Source organism: Oncorhynchus gorbuscha, linkage group LG05 (assembly GCF_021184085.1).
Source record: "Oncorhynchus gorbuscha isolate QuinsamMale2020 ecotype Even-year linkage group LG05, OgorEven_v1.0, whole genome shotgun sequence".
Taxonomy (NCBI): domain Eukaryota; kingdom Metazoa; phylum Chordata; class Actinopteri; order Salmoniformes; family Salmonidae; genus Oncorhynchus; species Oncorhynchus gorbuscha.
The window spans coordinates 96,466,189-96,483,739 of NC_060177.1; the positions used below are offsets into that span (position 1 = coordinate 96,466,189).

Genomic DNA, 17,551 nt, shown 5'->3' on the forward strand with positions numbered 1-17,551 from the left:
ACTGTACAGTTACATCCCTACTGTACAGTTACATATATACAGTTACATCCCTACTATACAGTTACATCTATACAGTTACATCCCTACTGTACACTTACATATATACAGTTACATCCCTACTATACAGTTACATCCCTACTGTACAGTTACATCCCTACTGTACAGTTACATCCCTACTGTACAGTTACATCCCTACTATACAGTTACATATATACAGTTACATCCCTACTATACAGTTACATCCCTACTGTACAGTTACATCCCTACTGTACAGTTACGCCCCTACTGTACAGTTACGCCCCTACTGTACAGTTACGCCCCTACTGTACAGTTACATCCCTACTATACAGTTACATCCCTACTGTACAGTTACATCCCTACTATACAGTTACATATATACAGTTACATCCCTACTGTACAGTTACATCCCTACTGTACAGTTACATCCCTACTGTACAGTTACATATATACAGTTACATCCCTACTATACAGTTACATCTATACAGTTACATCCCTACTGTACACTTACATATATACAGTTACATCCCTACTATACAGTTACATCCCTACTGTACAGTTACATCCCTACTGTACAGTTACATCCCTACTTTACAGTTACATCTATACAGTTACATCCCTACTGTACAGTTACATCCCTACTGTACAGTTACATCCCTACTATACAGTAACATCTATACAGTTACATCCCTACTGTACAGTTACATCCCTACTATACAGTTACATCCCTACTATGCAGTTACATCCCTACTGTACAGTTACATCCCTACTATACAGTTACATCCCTACTATACAGTTACATCCCTACTGTACAGTTACATCCCTACTATACAGTTACATCCCTACTATACAGTTACATCCATACTATACAGTTACATCTATACAGTTACATCCATACTGTACAGTTACATCCCTACTGTACAGTTACGCTCCTACTATACAGTTACGTCCCTACTGTACAGTTACGCCCCTACTATACAGTTACATCCATACTATGCAGTTACATCCCTACTATACAGTTACATATATACAGTTACATCCCTACTGTACAGTTACATCCCTACTGTACAGTTACATCCCTACTATACAGTTACATCCATACTATACAGTTACATCCATACTATACAGTTACATCCATACTGTACAGTTACATCCCTACTGTACAGTTACGCCCCTACTATACAGTTACGCCCCTACTGTACAGTTACGCCCCTACTATACAGTTACATCCCTACTGTACAGTTACGTCCCTACTGTACAGTTACGCCCCTACTGTACAGTTACGCTCCTACTATACAGTTACGTCCCTACTGTACAGTTACGCCCCTACTGTACAGTTACATCCCTACTATACAGTTACATCCCTACTATACAGTTACATCTATACAGTTACATCCATACTGTACAGTTACGCCCCTACTGTACAGTTACGTCCCTACTATACAGTTACATCCCTACTATACAGTTACATCTATACAGTTACGCCCCTACTGTATAGTTACGTCCCTACTATACAGTTACGTCCCTACTATACGGTTACATCCCTACTGTACAGTTACATCCCTACTATACAGTTACATCCATACTATACAGTTACATCCCTACTGTACAGTTACATCCCTACTGTACAGTTACATCCCTACTGTACAGTTACATCCCTACTGTACAGTTACATCCATACTATACAGTTACATCCCTACTATACAGTTACATCTATACAGTTACATCCATACTGTACAGTTACATCCCTACTGTACAGTTACGCCCCTACTATACAGTTACGTTCCTACTGTACAGTTACGCCCCTACTATGCAGTTACATCCATACTATGCAGTTACATCCCTACTATACAGTTACATATATACAGTTACATCCCTACTGTACAGTTACATCCCTACTGTACAGTTACATCCCTACTATACAGTTACATCCATACTGTACAGTTACATCCCTACTGTACAGTTACGCCCCTACTATACAGTTACGTCCCTACTGTACAGTTACGCCCCTACTATACAGTTACATCCCTACTGTACAGTTACGCCCCTACTGTACAGTTACGCCCCTACTGTACAGTTACGCCCCTACTGTACAGTTACGTCCCTACTGTACAGTTACGCCCCTACTGTACAGTTACATCCCTACTATACAGTTACATCCCTACTATACAGTTACATCTATACAGTTACATCCATACTGTACAGTTACGCCCCTACTGTACAGTTACGTCCCTACTATACAGTTACGTCCCTACTATACAGTTACGTCCCTACTATACAGTTACATCTATACAGTTACGCCCCTACTGTACAGTTACGTCCCTACTATACAGTTACGTCCCTACTATACAGTTACGTCCCTACTATACAGTTACATCCCTACTATACAGTTACATATATACAGTTACATCCCTACTATACAGTTACATCTGTATAGTTACGTCCCTACTATACAGTTACATCTGTACAGTTATGTCCCTACTGTAGAGTTACATCTGTACAGTTACGTCCCTACTGTACAGTTACATCTGTACAGTTACGTCCCTACTATACAGTTACATCTGTACAGTTACATCTGTACAGTTACGTCCCTACTATACAGTTACATCTGTATAGTTACGTCCCTACTATACAGTTACATCTGTACAGTTACGCCCCTACTATACAGTTACGCCCCTACTATACAGTTACATCTGTACAGTTACGTCCCTACTATACAGTTACATCTGTACAGTTACGCCCCTACTATACAGTTACGCCCCTACTATACAGTTACGTCCCTACTATACAGCATTGTTTGTGTTTTTCTCACTCTCTCTCCCCCTTTTCTCTCTCCCTCTCCCTCCCTCTCTGTCCCTCAGGATGGTAAAACAGCAGAAGATTTGGCAGTGCAGGAGCAGCAGGAGCATGTTGCTGTGTTGCTGGTTAAACTGAAGAAGGTACTACCACACATCTCTGTGGCCCTCCACATTACATAGATTCTTTTAAATTATTTTTTTATTTAACCAAGCAAGTCAGTTAAGAACAAATTCTTATTTTCAATGTTGGCCTAGGAACAGTGGGTTAACTGCCTTGTTCAGGGGCAGAACGACAGATTTTTAACTTGTCAGCTTGGAGATTTGATCTGGCCCAACACTCTACACACAATACCCCATAATGTCAAAGTTCACATTTTTACAAATTAATACAAAATTAAAAGCTGAAATGTCTTCAGTCAGTATTCGACCCATTTGTTACGGCCTAAATCAGTTCAGGAGTAATAATGTGCTTAACAAGTCACATAATAAGATGCCTGGACTCACTGTGTGTTTAATAATAGTGTTTAACATCATTTTTGAATGACTCCCTCATCTCTGAACCCAACACATACAGTTGAAGTCAGAATTTTACATACACCTTAGCCAAATACATTTAAACTCAGTTTTTCACAATTCCTGACATTTAATTCTAGTAAAAATTCTGTTTTAGGTCAGTTAGATTCACCACTTTATTTAAGAATGTGAAATGTCAGAATATTTCATCACATTCCCAGTGGGTCAGAAGTTTACATACACTCAATTAGTATTTGGTAGCATTGCCCTTTTAAATTGTTTAACTTGGGTCAAATGTTTCGGGTAGCCTTCCACAAGCTTCCCACAATAATTTGTGAAATAATCTGTCTGTAAACAATTTTTGGAAAAATTTCAAATGTCTTAACCGACTTGCCAAAACTATAGTTTAACAAGAAATGTGTGGAGTGGTTGAAAAACGGGTTTTAATGACTCCAACCTGAGTGTATGTAAACTAGTTTTAATGACTCCAACCTAAGTGTATGTAAACTAGTTTTAATGACTCCAACCTGAGTGTATGTAAACTAGTTTTAATGACTCCAGCCTAAGTGGATGTAAACTAGTTTTAATGACTCCAACCTAAGTGTATGTAAACTAGTTTTAATGACTCCAACCTAAGTGTATGTAAACTAGTTTTAATGACTCCAACCTGAGTGTATGTAAACTAGTTTTAATGACTCCAACCTGAGTGTATGTAAACTAGTTTCAATGACTCCAACCTAAGTGTATGTAAACTAGTTTTAATGACTCCAACCTAAGTGTATGTAAACTAGTTTTAATGACTCCAACCTAAGTGTATGTAAACTAGTTTTAATGACTCCAACCTGAGTGTATGTAAACTAGTTTTAATGACTCCAACCTAAGTGTATGTAAACTCATTTTAATGACTCCAACCTAAGTGTATGTAAACTCGTTTTAATGACTCCAACCTAATGACTCCAACCTTCCCATCTTCCCTCCCCATCCTCCGCCCCATCTTCCCTCCCTCCTTCCCTTCCCATCCTCCCTCCCTCCTTCCCTTCGCTCCCTCCTTCCCTTCCTTCCCTCCCTCCTTCCCTTCCTCCCCATCCTCCTCCCCATCTTCCCTCCCTCCTTCCCTCCCCATCCTCCCTCCTTCCCTTCCTTCCCATCTTCCCTCCCATCCTCCTCCCCATCTTCCCTCCCTCCTTCCCTCCCCATCCTCCCTCCCTCCTTCCCTTCCTTCCCATCTTCCCTCCCCATCTTCCTTCCCTCCCCATCCTCCCTCCCTCCTTCCCTTCCTCCCCATCTTCCCTCCCCATTCCCCTCCCCATCTTCCCTCCCTCCTTCCCTCCCCATCCTCCCTCCTTCCCTCCCCCTCCCCATCCTCCCTCCTTCCCTCCCCATCCTCCTCCCCATCTTCCCTCCCTCCTTCCCTCCCCATCCTCCCTCCCTTCCCTTCCTTCCCATCTTCCCTCCCCATCTTCCTTCCCTCCCCATCCTCCCTCCCTCCTTCCCTTCCTCCCCATCTTCCCTCCCCATTCCCCTCCCCATCTTCCCTCCCTCCCCATCCCTCCCCATCCTCCCTCCTTCCCTTCCCTCCCTCCCCATCCTCCCTCCCTCCTTCCCTTCCTTCCCATCTTCCCTCCCCATCTTCCCTCCCTCCTTCCCTCCCCCCATCCTCCCCCTCCCTCCTTCCCCTTCGTCCCCATCCTCCCTCCCTCCTTCCCTTCCCCCATCTTCCCTCCCCATTCCCCTCCCCATCTTCCCTCCCTTCCTTCCCTCCCTCCCTCCCTCCCTCCCTCCCTCCGTTCCCTCCCTCCCTCTGTTCCCTCCCTCCCTCCTCCCTCCCTCCCTCTCCCCATCTTCCCTCCCTCCCTTCCCTCCCCATCTTCCCTCCCTCCCTTCCCTCCCTCCCTATCTTCCCTCCCTCCTTCCCTCCCCATCCTCCCTCCCTCCTTCCCCTCCTCCCCATCTTCCCTCCCCATTCTCCTTCCCTCCCTCCCTCCCCTCCCTCCCTCCCTCCCTCCCTTCCCCCCTTCCCTCCCTCCCTCCACTCCCTCCCTCCCTCTCTCCTTCCCTCCCTCCCTCCGTTCCTTCCCTCCCTTCCCTTCCCTCCCTCCTTCCCTCCCTCCCTCCCTCCCTCCTTCCCTCCCTCCCTCCCTCCCTCCATTCCTTCTCTCCCTCCGTTCCCCCTCCCTCCGTTCCCTCCCTCCTTCCCTCCCTCCTTCCCTCCCTCCCTCCGTTCCCTCCCTCCCTCCCTCCCTCTCCCTCCCTCCTTCCCTCCCTCCGTTCCCTCCCTCCTTCCCTCCCTCCCTTCCCTCCCTCCTCCTCAGCATATGTCAGAAGGGAAGTGTCCGTTCATAAAATTTTCCACCCCTACTTCAGGTCTATAGTAGTATTTCTCTTTGTTATATGATCTGATTGTTCTCCGTCCCCCTCTCCAGAACAACCATAAAGGCAGCTACATCCAGGCTCTGCGTCCCACCAGCACCCCCCAGCCTCGGGTCAAGCTGAAGCTGCTGGGCCACTGTGGCTGTGGGAAGAGCTCCCTCCTGGAGAGTCTGAAGTGTGGCATCCTAAGGGGCTTCTTCAGGAGGCGACGACCACGGAGCAACAACACCCCACGACACCCCAACTCACCCATGGATGGCAAGGCTGCAGGTAGGATTCACACACACACACACACACACACACACACACACACACACACACAGGGACACCCCAACTCACCCATGGATGGCAAGGCTGCAGGTAGGATTCACACACACACACACAGGGACACCCCAACTCACCCATGGATGGCAAGGCTGCAGGTAGGATTCACACACACACAGGAACACCCCAACTCACCCATGGATGGCAAGGCTGCAGGTAGGATTCACACACACACACACACACGGACATACACACAGGGACACACACACAGGGACACACACACAGGGACACACTAGTTTTAATGGCTGAGGATGAACCGTAGCAACATATCAAGCCCCAAGATAAGTTGTGACTTATCTCTACCCCAACTCACCATAGTGGGTTCATATTATTAAGATGTTCATGTCTCTGGCCAGGGGCTTTCTTTGTAGTAAACAGTCGGTATAGACAGTATGGTAGTATAGTAAACAGTCAGTATAGACAGTATGGTAGTATAGTATACAGTCAGTATGGTGTATAGACAGTATGGTAGTATAGTAAACAGTCAGTATAGTGTATAGACAGTATGGTAGTATAGTAAACAGTCAGTATAGTGTATAGACAGTATGGTAGTATAGTAAACAGTCAGTATAGTGTATAGACAGTATGGTAGTATAGTAAACAGCCAGTATAGACAGTATGGTAGTATAGTAAACAGCCAGTATAGACAGTATGGTAGTATAGTAAACAGTTGGTATAGACAGTATGGTAGTATAGTAAACAGCCAGTATAGACAGTATGGTAGTATAGTAAACAGTTGGTATAGACAGTATGGTAGTATAGTAAACAGTCAGTATAGTGTATAGACAGTATGGTAGTATAGTAAACAGTCAGTATAGTGTATAGACAGTATGGTAGTATAGTAAACAGTCAGTATAGTGTATAGACAGTATGGTAGTATAGTAAACAGTCAGTATAGACAGTATGGTAGTATAGTAAACAGTTGGTATAGACAGTATGGTAGTATAGTAAACAGCCAGTATAGACAGTATGGTAGTATAGTAAACAGTCAGTGTAGACAGTATGGTAGTATAGTAAACAGTCAGTATAGTGTATAGACAGTATGGTAGTATAGTAAACAGTCAGTATAATGTATAGACAGTATGGTAGCATAGTAAACAGTCAGTATAGACAGTATGGTAGTATAGTAAACAGTCAGTGTAGACAGTATGGTAGTATAGTAAACAGTCAGTATAGAGTATAGACAGTATGGTAGTATAGTAAACAGTCAGTATAGACAGTATGGTAGTATAGTAAACCGTCAGTGTAGACAGTATGGTAGTATAGCAAACAGCCAGTATAGTGTATAGACAGTATGGTAGTATAGTAAACAGTCAGTATAGTGTATAGACAATATGGTAGTATAGTAAACAGTCAGTATAGTCAGTATGGTGGTATAGTAAACAGTCAGTATAGTGTATAGACAGTATGGTAGTATAGTAAACAGTCAGTATAGTGTATAGACAGTATGGTAGTATAGTAAACAGCCAGTCTAGTGTATAGACAGTATGGTAGTATAGTAAACAGTCAGTATAGTGTATAGACAGTATGGTAGTATAGTAAACAGTCAGTATAGTCAGCATGGTGGTATAGTAAACAGTCAGTATAGACAGTATGGTAGTATAGTAAACAGTCAGTATAGACAGTATGGTAGTATAGTAAACAGTCAGTATAGTCTATAGGCAGTATGCTAGTATAGTAAACAGTCAGTATAGTCTATAGGCAGTATGCTAGTATAGTAAACAGTCAGTACAGTGTATAGACAGTATGGTAGTATAGTAAACAGTCAGTATAGACAGTATGGTAGTATAGTAAAGTCAGTATAGACAGTATGGTGGTATAGTAAACAGTCAGTATAGACAGTATGGTAGTATAGTAAACAGTCAGTATAGTCAGTATGGTAGTATAGTAAACAGTCAGTATAGACAGTATGGTAGTATAGTAAACAGTCAGTATAGACAGTATGGTGGTATAGTAAACAGGCAGTATAGTCAGTATGGTGGTATAGTAAACAGGCAGTATAGACAGTATGGTAGTATAGTAAACAGCCAGTATAGTGTATAGACAGTATGGTAGTATAGTAAACAGTCAGTATAGTGTATAGACAGTATGGTAGTATAGTAAACAGTCAGTATAGACAGTATGGTAGCATAGTAAACAGTCAGTATAGACAGTATGGTAGCATAGTAAACAGTCAGTATAGACAGTATGGTAGTATAGTAAACAGTCAGTATAGACAGCATGGTAGTATAGTAAACAGTCAGTATAGACAGTATGGTAGTATAGTAAACAGTCAGTATAGTGTATAGACAGTATGGTAGCATAGTAAACAGTCAGTATAGTGTATAGACAGTATGGTAGTATAGTAAACAGTCAGTATAGTGTATAGACAGTATGGTAGTATAGTAAACAGTCAGTATAGACAGTATGGTAGTATAGTAAACAGTCAGTATAGACAGTATGGTAGTATAGTAAACAGTCAGTATAGTGTATAGACAGTATGGTAGTATAGTAAACAGTCAGTATAGTGTATAGACAGTATGGTAGTATAGTAAACAGTCAGTATAGTGTATAGACAGTATGGTAGTATAGTAAACAGTCAGTACAGTGTATAGACAGTATGGTAGTATAGTAAACAGTCAGTATAGACAGTATGGTAGTATAGTAAAGTCAGTATAGACAGTATGGTGGTATAGTAAACAGTCAGTATAGACAGTATGGTAGTATAGTAAACAGTCAGTATAGACAGTATGGTAGTATAGTAAACAGTCAGTATAGTCTATAGGCAGTATGCTAGTATAGTAAACAGTCAGTACAGTGTATAGACAGTATGGTAGTATAGTAAACAGTCAGTATAGACAGTATGGTAGTATAGTAAAGTCAGTATAGACAGTATGGTGGTATAGTAAACAGTCAGTATAGACAGTATGGTAGTATAGTAAACAGTCAGTATAGTGTATAGACAGTATGGTAGTATAGTAAACAGTCAGTATAGACAGTATGGTAGTATAGTAAACAGTCAGTATAGACAGTATGGTGGTATAGTAAACAGGCAGTATAGTCAGTATGGTGGTATAGTAAACAGGCAGTATAGACAGTATGGTAGTATAGTAAACAGCCAGTATAGTGTATAGACAGTATGGTAGTATAGTAAACAGTCAGTATAGTGTATAGACAGTATGGTAGTATAGTAAACAGTCAGTATAGACAGTATGGTAGCATAGTAAACAGTCAGTATAGACAGTATGGTAGCATAGTAAACAGTCAGTATAGACAGTATGGTAGTATAGTAAACAGTCAGTATAGACAGCATGGTAGTATAGTAAACAGTCAGTATAGACAGTATGGTAGTATAGTAAACAGTCAGTATAGTGTATAGACAGTATGGTAGCATAGTACACAGTCAGTATAGTGTATAGACAGTATGGTAGTATAGTAAACAGTCAGTATAGTGTATAGACAGTATGGTAGTATAGTAAACAGTCGGCATAGTGTATAGACAGTATGGTAGTATAGTAAACAGTCAGTATAGACAGTATGGTAGTATAGTAAACAGTCAGTATAGTGTATAGACAGTATGGTAGTATAGTAAACAGTCAGTATAGTGTATAGACAGTATGGTAGTATAGTAAACAGTCAGTATAGTGTATAGACAGTATGGTAGTATAGTAAACAGTCAGTATAGTGTATAGACAGTATGGTAGTATAGTAAACAGTCAGTATAGTGTATAGACAGTATGGTAGTATAGTAAACAGTCAGTATAGACAGTATGGTAGTATAGTAAACAGTCGGTATAGACAGTATGGTAGTATAGTAAACAGTCAGTATAGTCAGTATGGTAGTATAGTAAACAGTCAGTATAGACAGTATGGTAGTATAGTAAACAGTCAGTATAGTGTATAGACAGTATGGCAGTATAGTAAACAGTCAGTCAGTATAGTGTAAACAGTAGACAGTATGGTAGTATAGTAAACAGTCAGTATAGTGGTATATAGTAAACAGTCATGGTATAGTAAACAGTCAGCATGGTAGTATAGTAAACAGTCAGTATAGACAGTATGGAAGTATAGTAAACAGTCGGCATAGTGTATAGACAGTATGGTAGTATAGTAAACAGTCAGTATAGTCAGTATGGTGTTATAGTAAACAGCCAGTATAGTGTATAGACAGTATGGTAGTATAGTAAACAGTCAGTATAGTGTATAGACAGTATGGTAGCATAGTACAAAGTCAGTATAGTGTATAGACAGTATGGTAGTATAGTAAACAGTCAGTATAGTGTATAGACAGTATGGAAGTATAGTAAACAGTCGGCATAGTGTATAGACAGTATGGTAGTATAGTAAACAGTCAGTATAGTCAGTATGGTGTTATAGTAAACAGCCAGTATAGTGTATAGACAGTATGGTAGTATAGTAAACAGTCAGTATAGTGTATAGACAGTATGGTACCATAGTACACAGTCAGTATAGTGTATAGACAGTATGGTAGTATAGTAAACAGTCAGTATAGTCAGTATGGTGGTATAGTAAACAGCCAGTATAGTGTATAGACAGTATGGTAGTATAGTAAACAGTCAGTATAATGTATAGACAGTATGGTAGTATAGTAAACAGTCAGTATAGACAGCATGGTAGTATAGTAAACAGTCAGTATAGACAGTATGGTAGTATAGTAAACAGTCAGTATAGTGTATAGACAGTATGGTAGTATAGTAAACAGTCAGTATAGTGTATAGACAGTATGGTAGTATAGTAAACAGTCAGTATAGTGTATAGACAGTATGGTAGTATAGTAAACAGTCGGCATAGTGTATAGACAGTATGGTAGTATAGTAAACAGTCAGTATAGACAGTATGGTAGTATAGTAAACAGTCAGTATAGACAGTATGGTAGTATAGTAAACAGTCAGTATAGACAGTATGGTAGTATAGTAAACAGTCAGTATAGACAGTATGGTAGTATAGTAAACAGTCAGTATAGACAGTATGGTAGTATAGTAAACAGTCAGTATAGACAGTATGGTAGTATAGTAAACAGTCGGTATAGTGTATAGACAGTATGGTAGTATAGTAAACAGTCAGTATAGACAGTATGGTAGTATAGTAAACAGTCAGTATAGACAGTATGGTGGTATAGTAAACAGTCAGTATAGACAGTATGGTAGTATAGTAAACAGTCAGTATAGTGTATAGACAGTATGGTAGTATAGTAAACAGTCAGTATAGTGTATAGACAGTATGGTAGTATAGTAAACAGTCAGTATAGTCTATAGACAGTATGGTAGCATAGTACACAGTCAGTATAGTGTATAGACAGTATGGTAGTATAGTAAACAGTCAGTATAGTGTATAGACAGTATGGTAGTATAGTAAACAGTCAGTATAGACAGTATGGTAGTATAGTAAACAGTCAGTATAGACAGTATGGTAGTATAGTAAACAGTCAGTATAGACAGTATGGTAGTATAGTAAACAGTCGGTATAGTGTATAGACAGTATGGCAGTATAGTACACAGTCAGTATAGACAGTATGGTAGTATAGTAAACAGTCAGTATAGACAGTATGGTAGTATAGTAAACAGTCAGTATAGACAGTATGGTAGTATAGTAAACAGTCAGTATAGACAGTATGGTAGTATAGTAAACAGTCAGTATAGACAGTATGGTAGTATAGTAAACAGTCAGTATAGACAGTATGGTAGTATAGTAAACAGTCAGTATAGTGTATAGACAGTATGGTAGTATAGTAAACAGTCAGTATAGACAGTATGGTAGTATAGTAAACAGTCAGCATAGTATAGACAGTATGGTAGTATAGTAAACAGTCAGTATAGTGTATAGACAGTATGGTAGTATAGTAAACAGTCAGTATAGTGTATAGACAGTATGGTATATAGTAAACAGTCAGTATAGACAGTATGGTAGTATAGTAAACAGTCAGTATAGACAGTGTATAGAAACAGTATGACAGTATGGTATAGTAAACAGTCGGTATAGTGTATAGACAGTATGGCAGTATAGTACACAGTCAGTATAGACAGTATGGTAGTATAGTAAACAGTCGGTATAGACAGTATGGTAGTATAGTAAACAGTCAGTATAGACAGTATGGTAGTATAGTAAACAGTCAGTATAGTGTATAGACAGTATGGTAGTATAGTAAACCGTCAGTATAGTGTATAGACAGTATGGTAGTATAGTAAACAGTTGGTATAGTGTATAGACAGTATGGTAGTATAGTAAACAGTTGGTATAGTGTATAGACAGTATGGTAGTATAGTAAACAGTTGGTATAGTGTATAGACAGTATGGTAGTATAGTAAACAGTCAGTATAGTGTATAGACAGTATGGTAGTATAGTAAACAGTCAGTATAGTGTATAGACAGTATGGTAGCATAGTACACAGTCAGTATAGTAAACAGTCAGTATAGTGTATAGACAGTATGGTAGCATAGTACACAGTCAGTATAGTGTATAGACAGTATGGTAGTATAGTAAACAGTCAGTATAGTGTATATACAGTATGGTAGTATAGTAAACAGTCCGTATAGACAGTATGGTAGTATAGTAAACAGTCAGTATAGACAGTATAGTAGTATAGTAAACAGTCAGTATAGTGTATAGACAGTATGGTAGCATAGTACACAGTCAGTATAGTGTATAGACAGTATGGTAGTATAGTAAACAGTCAGTATAGTGTATAGACAGAATGGAAGTATAGTAAACAGTCGGAATAGTGTATAGACAGTATGGTAGTATAATAAACAGTCAGTATAGTGTATAAACAGTATGGTAGTATAGTAAACAGTCAGTATAGTCAGTATGGTGGTATAGTAAACAGCCAGTATAGTGTATAGACAGTATGGTAGTATAGTAAACAGTCAGTATATTGTATAGACAGTATGGTAGTATAGTAAACAGTCGGTATAGACAGTATGGTAGTATAGTAAACAGTTAGTATAGTGTATAGACAGTATGGTAGTTTAGTAAACAGTCAGTATAGACAGTATGGTAGTATAGTAAACAGTCAGTATAGACAGTATGGTAGTATAGTAAACAGTCAGTATAGACAGTATGGTAATATAGTAAACAGCCGGTATAGACAGTATGGTAGTATAGTAAACAGTCGGTATAGACAGTATGGTAGTATAGTAAACAGTTAGTATAGTGTATAGACAGTATGGTAGTTTAGTAAACAGTCAGTATAGACAGTATGGTAGTATAGTAAACAGTCAGTATAGACAGTATGGTAGTATAGTAAACAGTCAGTATAGACAGTATGGTAATATAGTAAACAGCCAGTATAGTGTATAGACAGTATGGTAGTATAGTAAACAGTCAGTATAGACAGTATGGTAGTATAGTAAACAGTCAGTATAGACAGTATGGTAATATAGTAAACAGCCAGTATAGTGTATAGACAGTATGGTAGTATAGTAAACAGTCGGTATAGTGTATAGACAGTATGGTAGTATAGTAAACAGTCAGTATAGACAGTATGGTAGTATAGTAAACAGTCAGTATAGACAGTATGGTAATATAGTAAACAGTCAGTATAGTGTATAGACAGTATGGTAATATAGTAAACAGTCGGTATAGTGTATAGACAGTATGGTAGTATAGTAAACAGTCAGTATAGTGTATAGACAGTATGGTAGTATAGTAAACAGTCAGTATAGACAGTATGGTAGTATAGTAAACAGTCAGTATAGTGTATAGACAGTATGGTAGTATAGTAAACAGTCAGTATAGACAGTATGGTAGTATAGTAAACAGTCAGTATAGACAGTATGGTAATATAGTAAACAGTCAGTATAGACAGTATGGTAGTATAGTAAACAGTCAGTATAGTGTATAGACAGTATGGTAGTATAGTAAACAGTCAGTATAGACAGTATGGTAGTATAGTAAACAGTCAGTATAGACAGTATGGTAATATAGTAAACAGTCAGTATAGACAGTATGGTAGTATAGTAAACAGTCAGTATAGACAGTATGGTAATATAGTAAACAGTCAGTATAGACAGTATGGTAGTATAGTAAACAGTCGGTATAGTGTATAGACAGTATGGTAGTATAGTAAACAGTCAGTATAGACAGTATGGTGGTATAGTAAACAGTCAGTATAGACAGTATGGTAGTATAGTAAACAGTCAGTATAGTGTATAGACAGTATGGTAGTATAGTAAACAGTCAGTATAGTGTATAGACAGTATGGTAGCATAGTACACAGTCAGTATAGTGTATAGACAGTATGGTAGTATAGTAAACAGTCAGTATAGTGTATAGACAGTATGGTAGTATAGTAAACAGTCAGTATAGTGTATAGACAGTATGGTAGTATAGTAAACAGTCAGTATAGTGTATAGACAGTATGGTAGTATAGTAAACAGTCAGTATAGACAGTATGGTAGTATAGTAAACAGTCAGTATAGACAGTATGGTAGCATAGTACACAGTCAGTATAGTAAACAGTCGGTATAGTGTATAGACAGTATGGTAGTATAGTAAACAGTCAGTATAGTGTATAGACAGTATGGTAGCATAGTACACAGTCAGTATAGTGTATAGACAGTATGGTAGTATAGTAAACAGTCAGTATAGTGTATAGACAGTATGGTAGTATAGTAAACAGTCGGTATAGTGTATAGACAGTATGGTAGTATAGTAAACAGTCAGTATAGTGTATAGACAGTATGGTAGTATAGTCAATAGTAAACAGTCAGTATAGTGTATAGACAGTATGGTAGTATAGTAAACAGTCAGTATAGTGTATAGACAGTATGGTAGTATAGTAAACAGTCAGTATAGACAGTATGTTAGTATAGTAAACAGTCAGTATAACAGTATGGTAGTATAGTAAACAGTCAGTATAGACAGTATGGTAGTATAGTAAACAGTCAGTATAGATAGACAGTATGGTAGTATAGTAAACAGTCAGTATAGTGTATAGACAGTATGGTAGTATAGTAAACAGTCAGTATAGTGTATAGACAGTATGGTAGTATAGTAAACAGTCAGTATAGTGTATAGACAGTATGGTAGTATAGTAAACAGTCAGTATAGTGTATAGACAGTATGGTAGTATAGTAAACAGTCAGTATAGTGTATAGACAGTATGGTAGTATAGTAAACAGTCAGTATAGTGTATAGACAGTATGGTAGTATAGTAAACAGTCAGTATAGTGTATAGACAGTATGGTAGTATAGTAAACAGTCAGTATAGTGTATAGACAGTATGGTAGTATAGTAAACAGTCAGTATAGTGTATAGACAGTATTTTAGTATAGTAAACAGTCGGTATAGACAGTATGGTAGTATAGTGTATAGACAGTATGGTAGTATAGTAAACAGTCAGTATAGTGTATAGACAGTATGGCAGTATAGTACACAGTCAGTATAGACAGTATGTTAGTATAGTAAACAGTCAGTATAGACAGTATGGTAGTATAGTAAACAGTCAGTATAGACAGTATGGTAGTATAGTAAACAGTCAGTATAGACAATATGGTAGTATAGTAAACAGTCAGTATAGACAGTATGGTAGTATAGTAAACAGTCAGTATAGTGTATAGACAGTATGGTAGTATAGTAAACAGTCAGTATAGTGTATAGACAGTATGGTAGTATAGTAAACAGTCAGTATAGTGTATAGACAGTATGGTAGTATAGTAAACAGTCAGTATAGTGTATAGACAGTATGGTAGTATAGTAAACAGTCGGTATAGTCTATAGACAGTATGGTAGTATAGTAAACAGTCAGTATAGACAGTATGGTAGTATAGTATTGTGCTTCCCAACCTTTTTTGAACCATGATTGAGAATGGCGCCAGAGGCTGCGGATGGCATTTAATCTGCTCATAGCCAACTGTCCTATTCAATATTTTTTTCACATTTTTCGTAACTTATTTTGCACATAATGTTTATGTTACCGTCTGTTATGACCGAAAAGAGCTTCTGGATATCAGGACAGCGGTTACTCACCTCGAACTGGATAAAGATTTTTCTTTAATGAGTCTGACGCGAAGGATTTACTGCTTCTCCGAGACCAGGCCCAAATCCCTGTCATTCGTATGAAGAAAATACGACAGTGGGAGGAGATTGGGGTGCCTATTGGCCAACGTGCCAAGGCACAATCACTGGAGAATAAACTGGATGATCTCCGTTCAAGTTTATCCTACCAACGAGACATTAGCTGACATTACTTCTTTCAAGTACTTGGGAGTATATCTAGACAGTACACTGTCCTTCTCTCAGCACATATCAAAGCTGCAGGCTAAAGTTACATCTAGACTTGGTTTCCTCTATCGTAATTGGTCCTCTTTCACCCCAGCTGCCAAACTAACCCTGATTCAGATGACCATCCTATCCATGCTAGATTACGGAGACCTAATTTATAGATCAGCAGGTAAGGGTGCTCTCGAGCGGCTAGATGTTCTTTACCATTCGGCCATCAGATTTGCCACCAATGTTCCTTATAGGACACATCACTGCACTTTATACTCCTCTGTAAACTGGTCATCTCTGTATACCCATCACAAGACCCACTGGTTGATGCTTATTTATAAAACCCTCTTAGACCTCATGCCCCCCTATCTGAGATACCTACTGCCTGTCCTGCCAGTCACTTTCTGTTAAAGGTCCCCAAAGCAAACACATCCCTGGGTCGCTCCTCTGTTCAGTTCACTGCAGCTATCGACAGGAATGAGCTGCAACAAGAACTCAAACTGGACAGTTTTATCTCAGTCTTCATTCAAAGACTCAATCATGGACACTCTTACTGACAGTTGTGGCTGCTTTGTGTGATGTATTGTTGTCTCTACCTTCTTGACCTTTGCTGTTGTCTGTGCCCAATAATGTTTGTACCATGTTTTGTGTTGCTACCATGTTGTTGTTAAGTTTCTACCTTGCTATGTTGTTGTCATGTGTTGCTACCTTGCTATGTTGTTGTCATGTGTTGCTACCTTGCTATGTTGTTGTCTTGGGTCTCTCTTTATGTAGTGTTGTCTCTCTTGTCATGTTGTGTTGCTACCTTGCTATGTTGTTGTTTTGAGTCTCTCTTTATGTAGTGTTGTCTCTCTTGTCATGTTGTGTTGCTACCTTGCTATGTTGTTGTCTTGGGTCTCTCTTTAAGTATTGTTGTCTCTCTTGTCATGATGTGTTGCTACCTTGCTATGTTGTTGTCATGTTGTGTTGCTACCTTGCTATGATGTTGTATTGGGTCTCTCTTTAAGTAGTGTTGTCTCTCTTGTCATGATGTGTTGCTACCTTGCTATGTTGTTGTCTTGAGTCTCTCTTTATGTAGTGTTGTCTCTCTTGTCATGATGTATGTTTTGTCCTACATTTATATTTGAAATCCCCGTCACCACAGGGGACCTTTTGCCTCTTGGCTTTCATTATATTTAAGAATGTGCTCTTAAATTACTTGCCTCGTTAAACAAAGGGGAAGTAAACATTCAATAAATGTTCAATAAACATTAAATAGAGGTTCAATAAAGTTTCAATAAAGGTTAAATAAAGGATAAAGAATAAAAAATTAAATAAA

General features: G+C 38.9%; 1 protein-coding gene across 1 annotated transcript in view; it reads left to right on the forward strand.

Moving 5' to 3' along the window:
- The window catches only part of dapk1 (death-associated protein kinase 1), a 244,153-nt gene that overhangs the window by 163,079 nt on the left and 63,523 nt on the right, over positions 1-17,551 (forward strand). Inside the window, 2 exon segments of the mRNA XM_046351536.1 lie at positions 2,880-2,957; positions 5,753-5,969. Of these exon segments, the coding sequence (XP_046207492.1) occupies positions 2,880-2,957; positions 5,753-5,969 (295 nt within the window).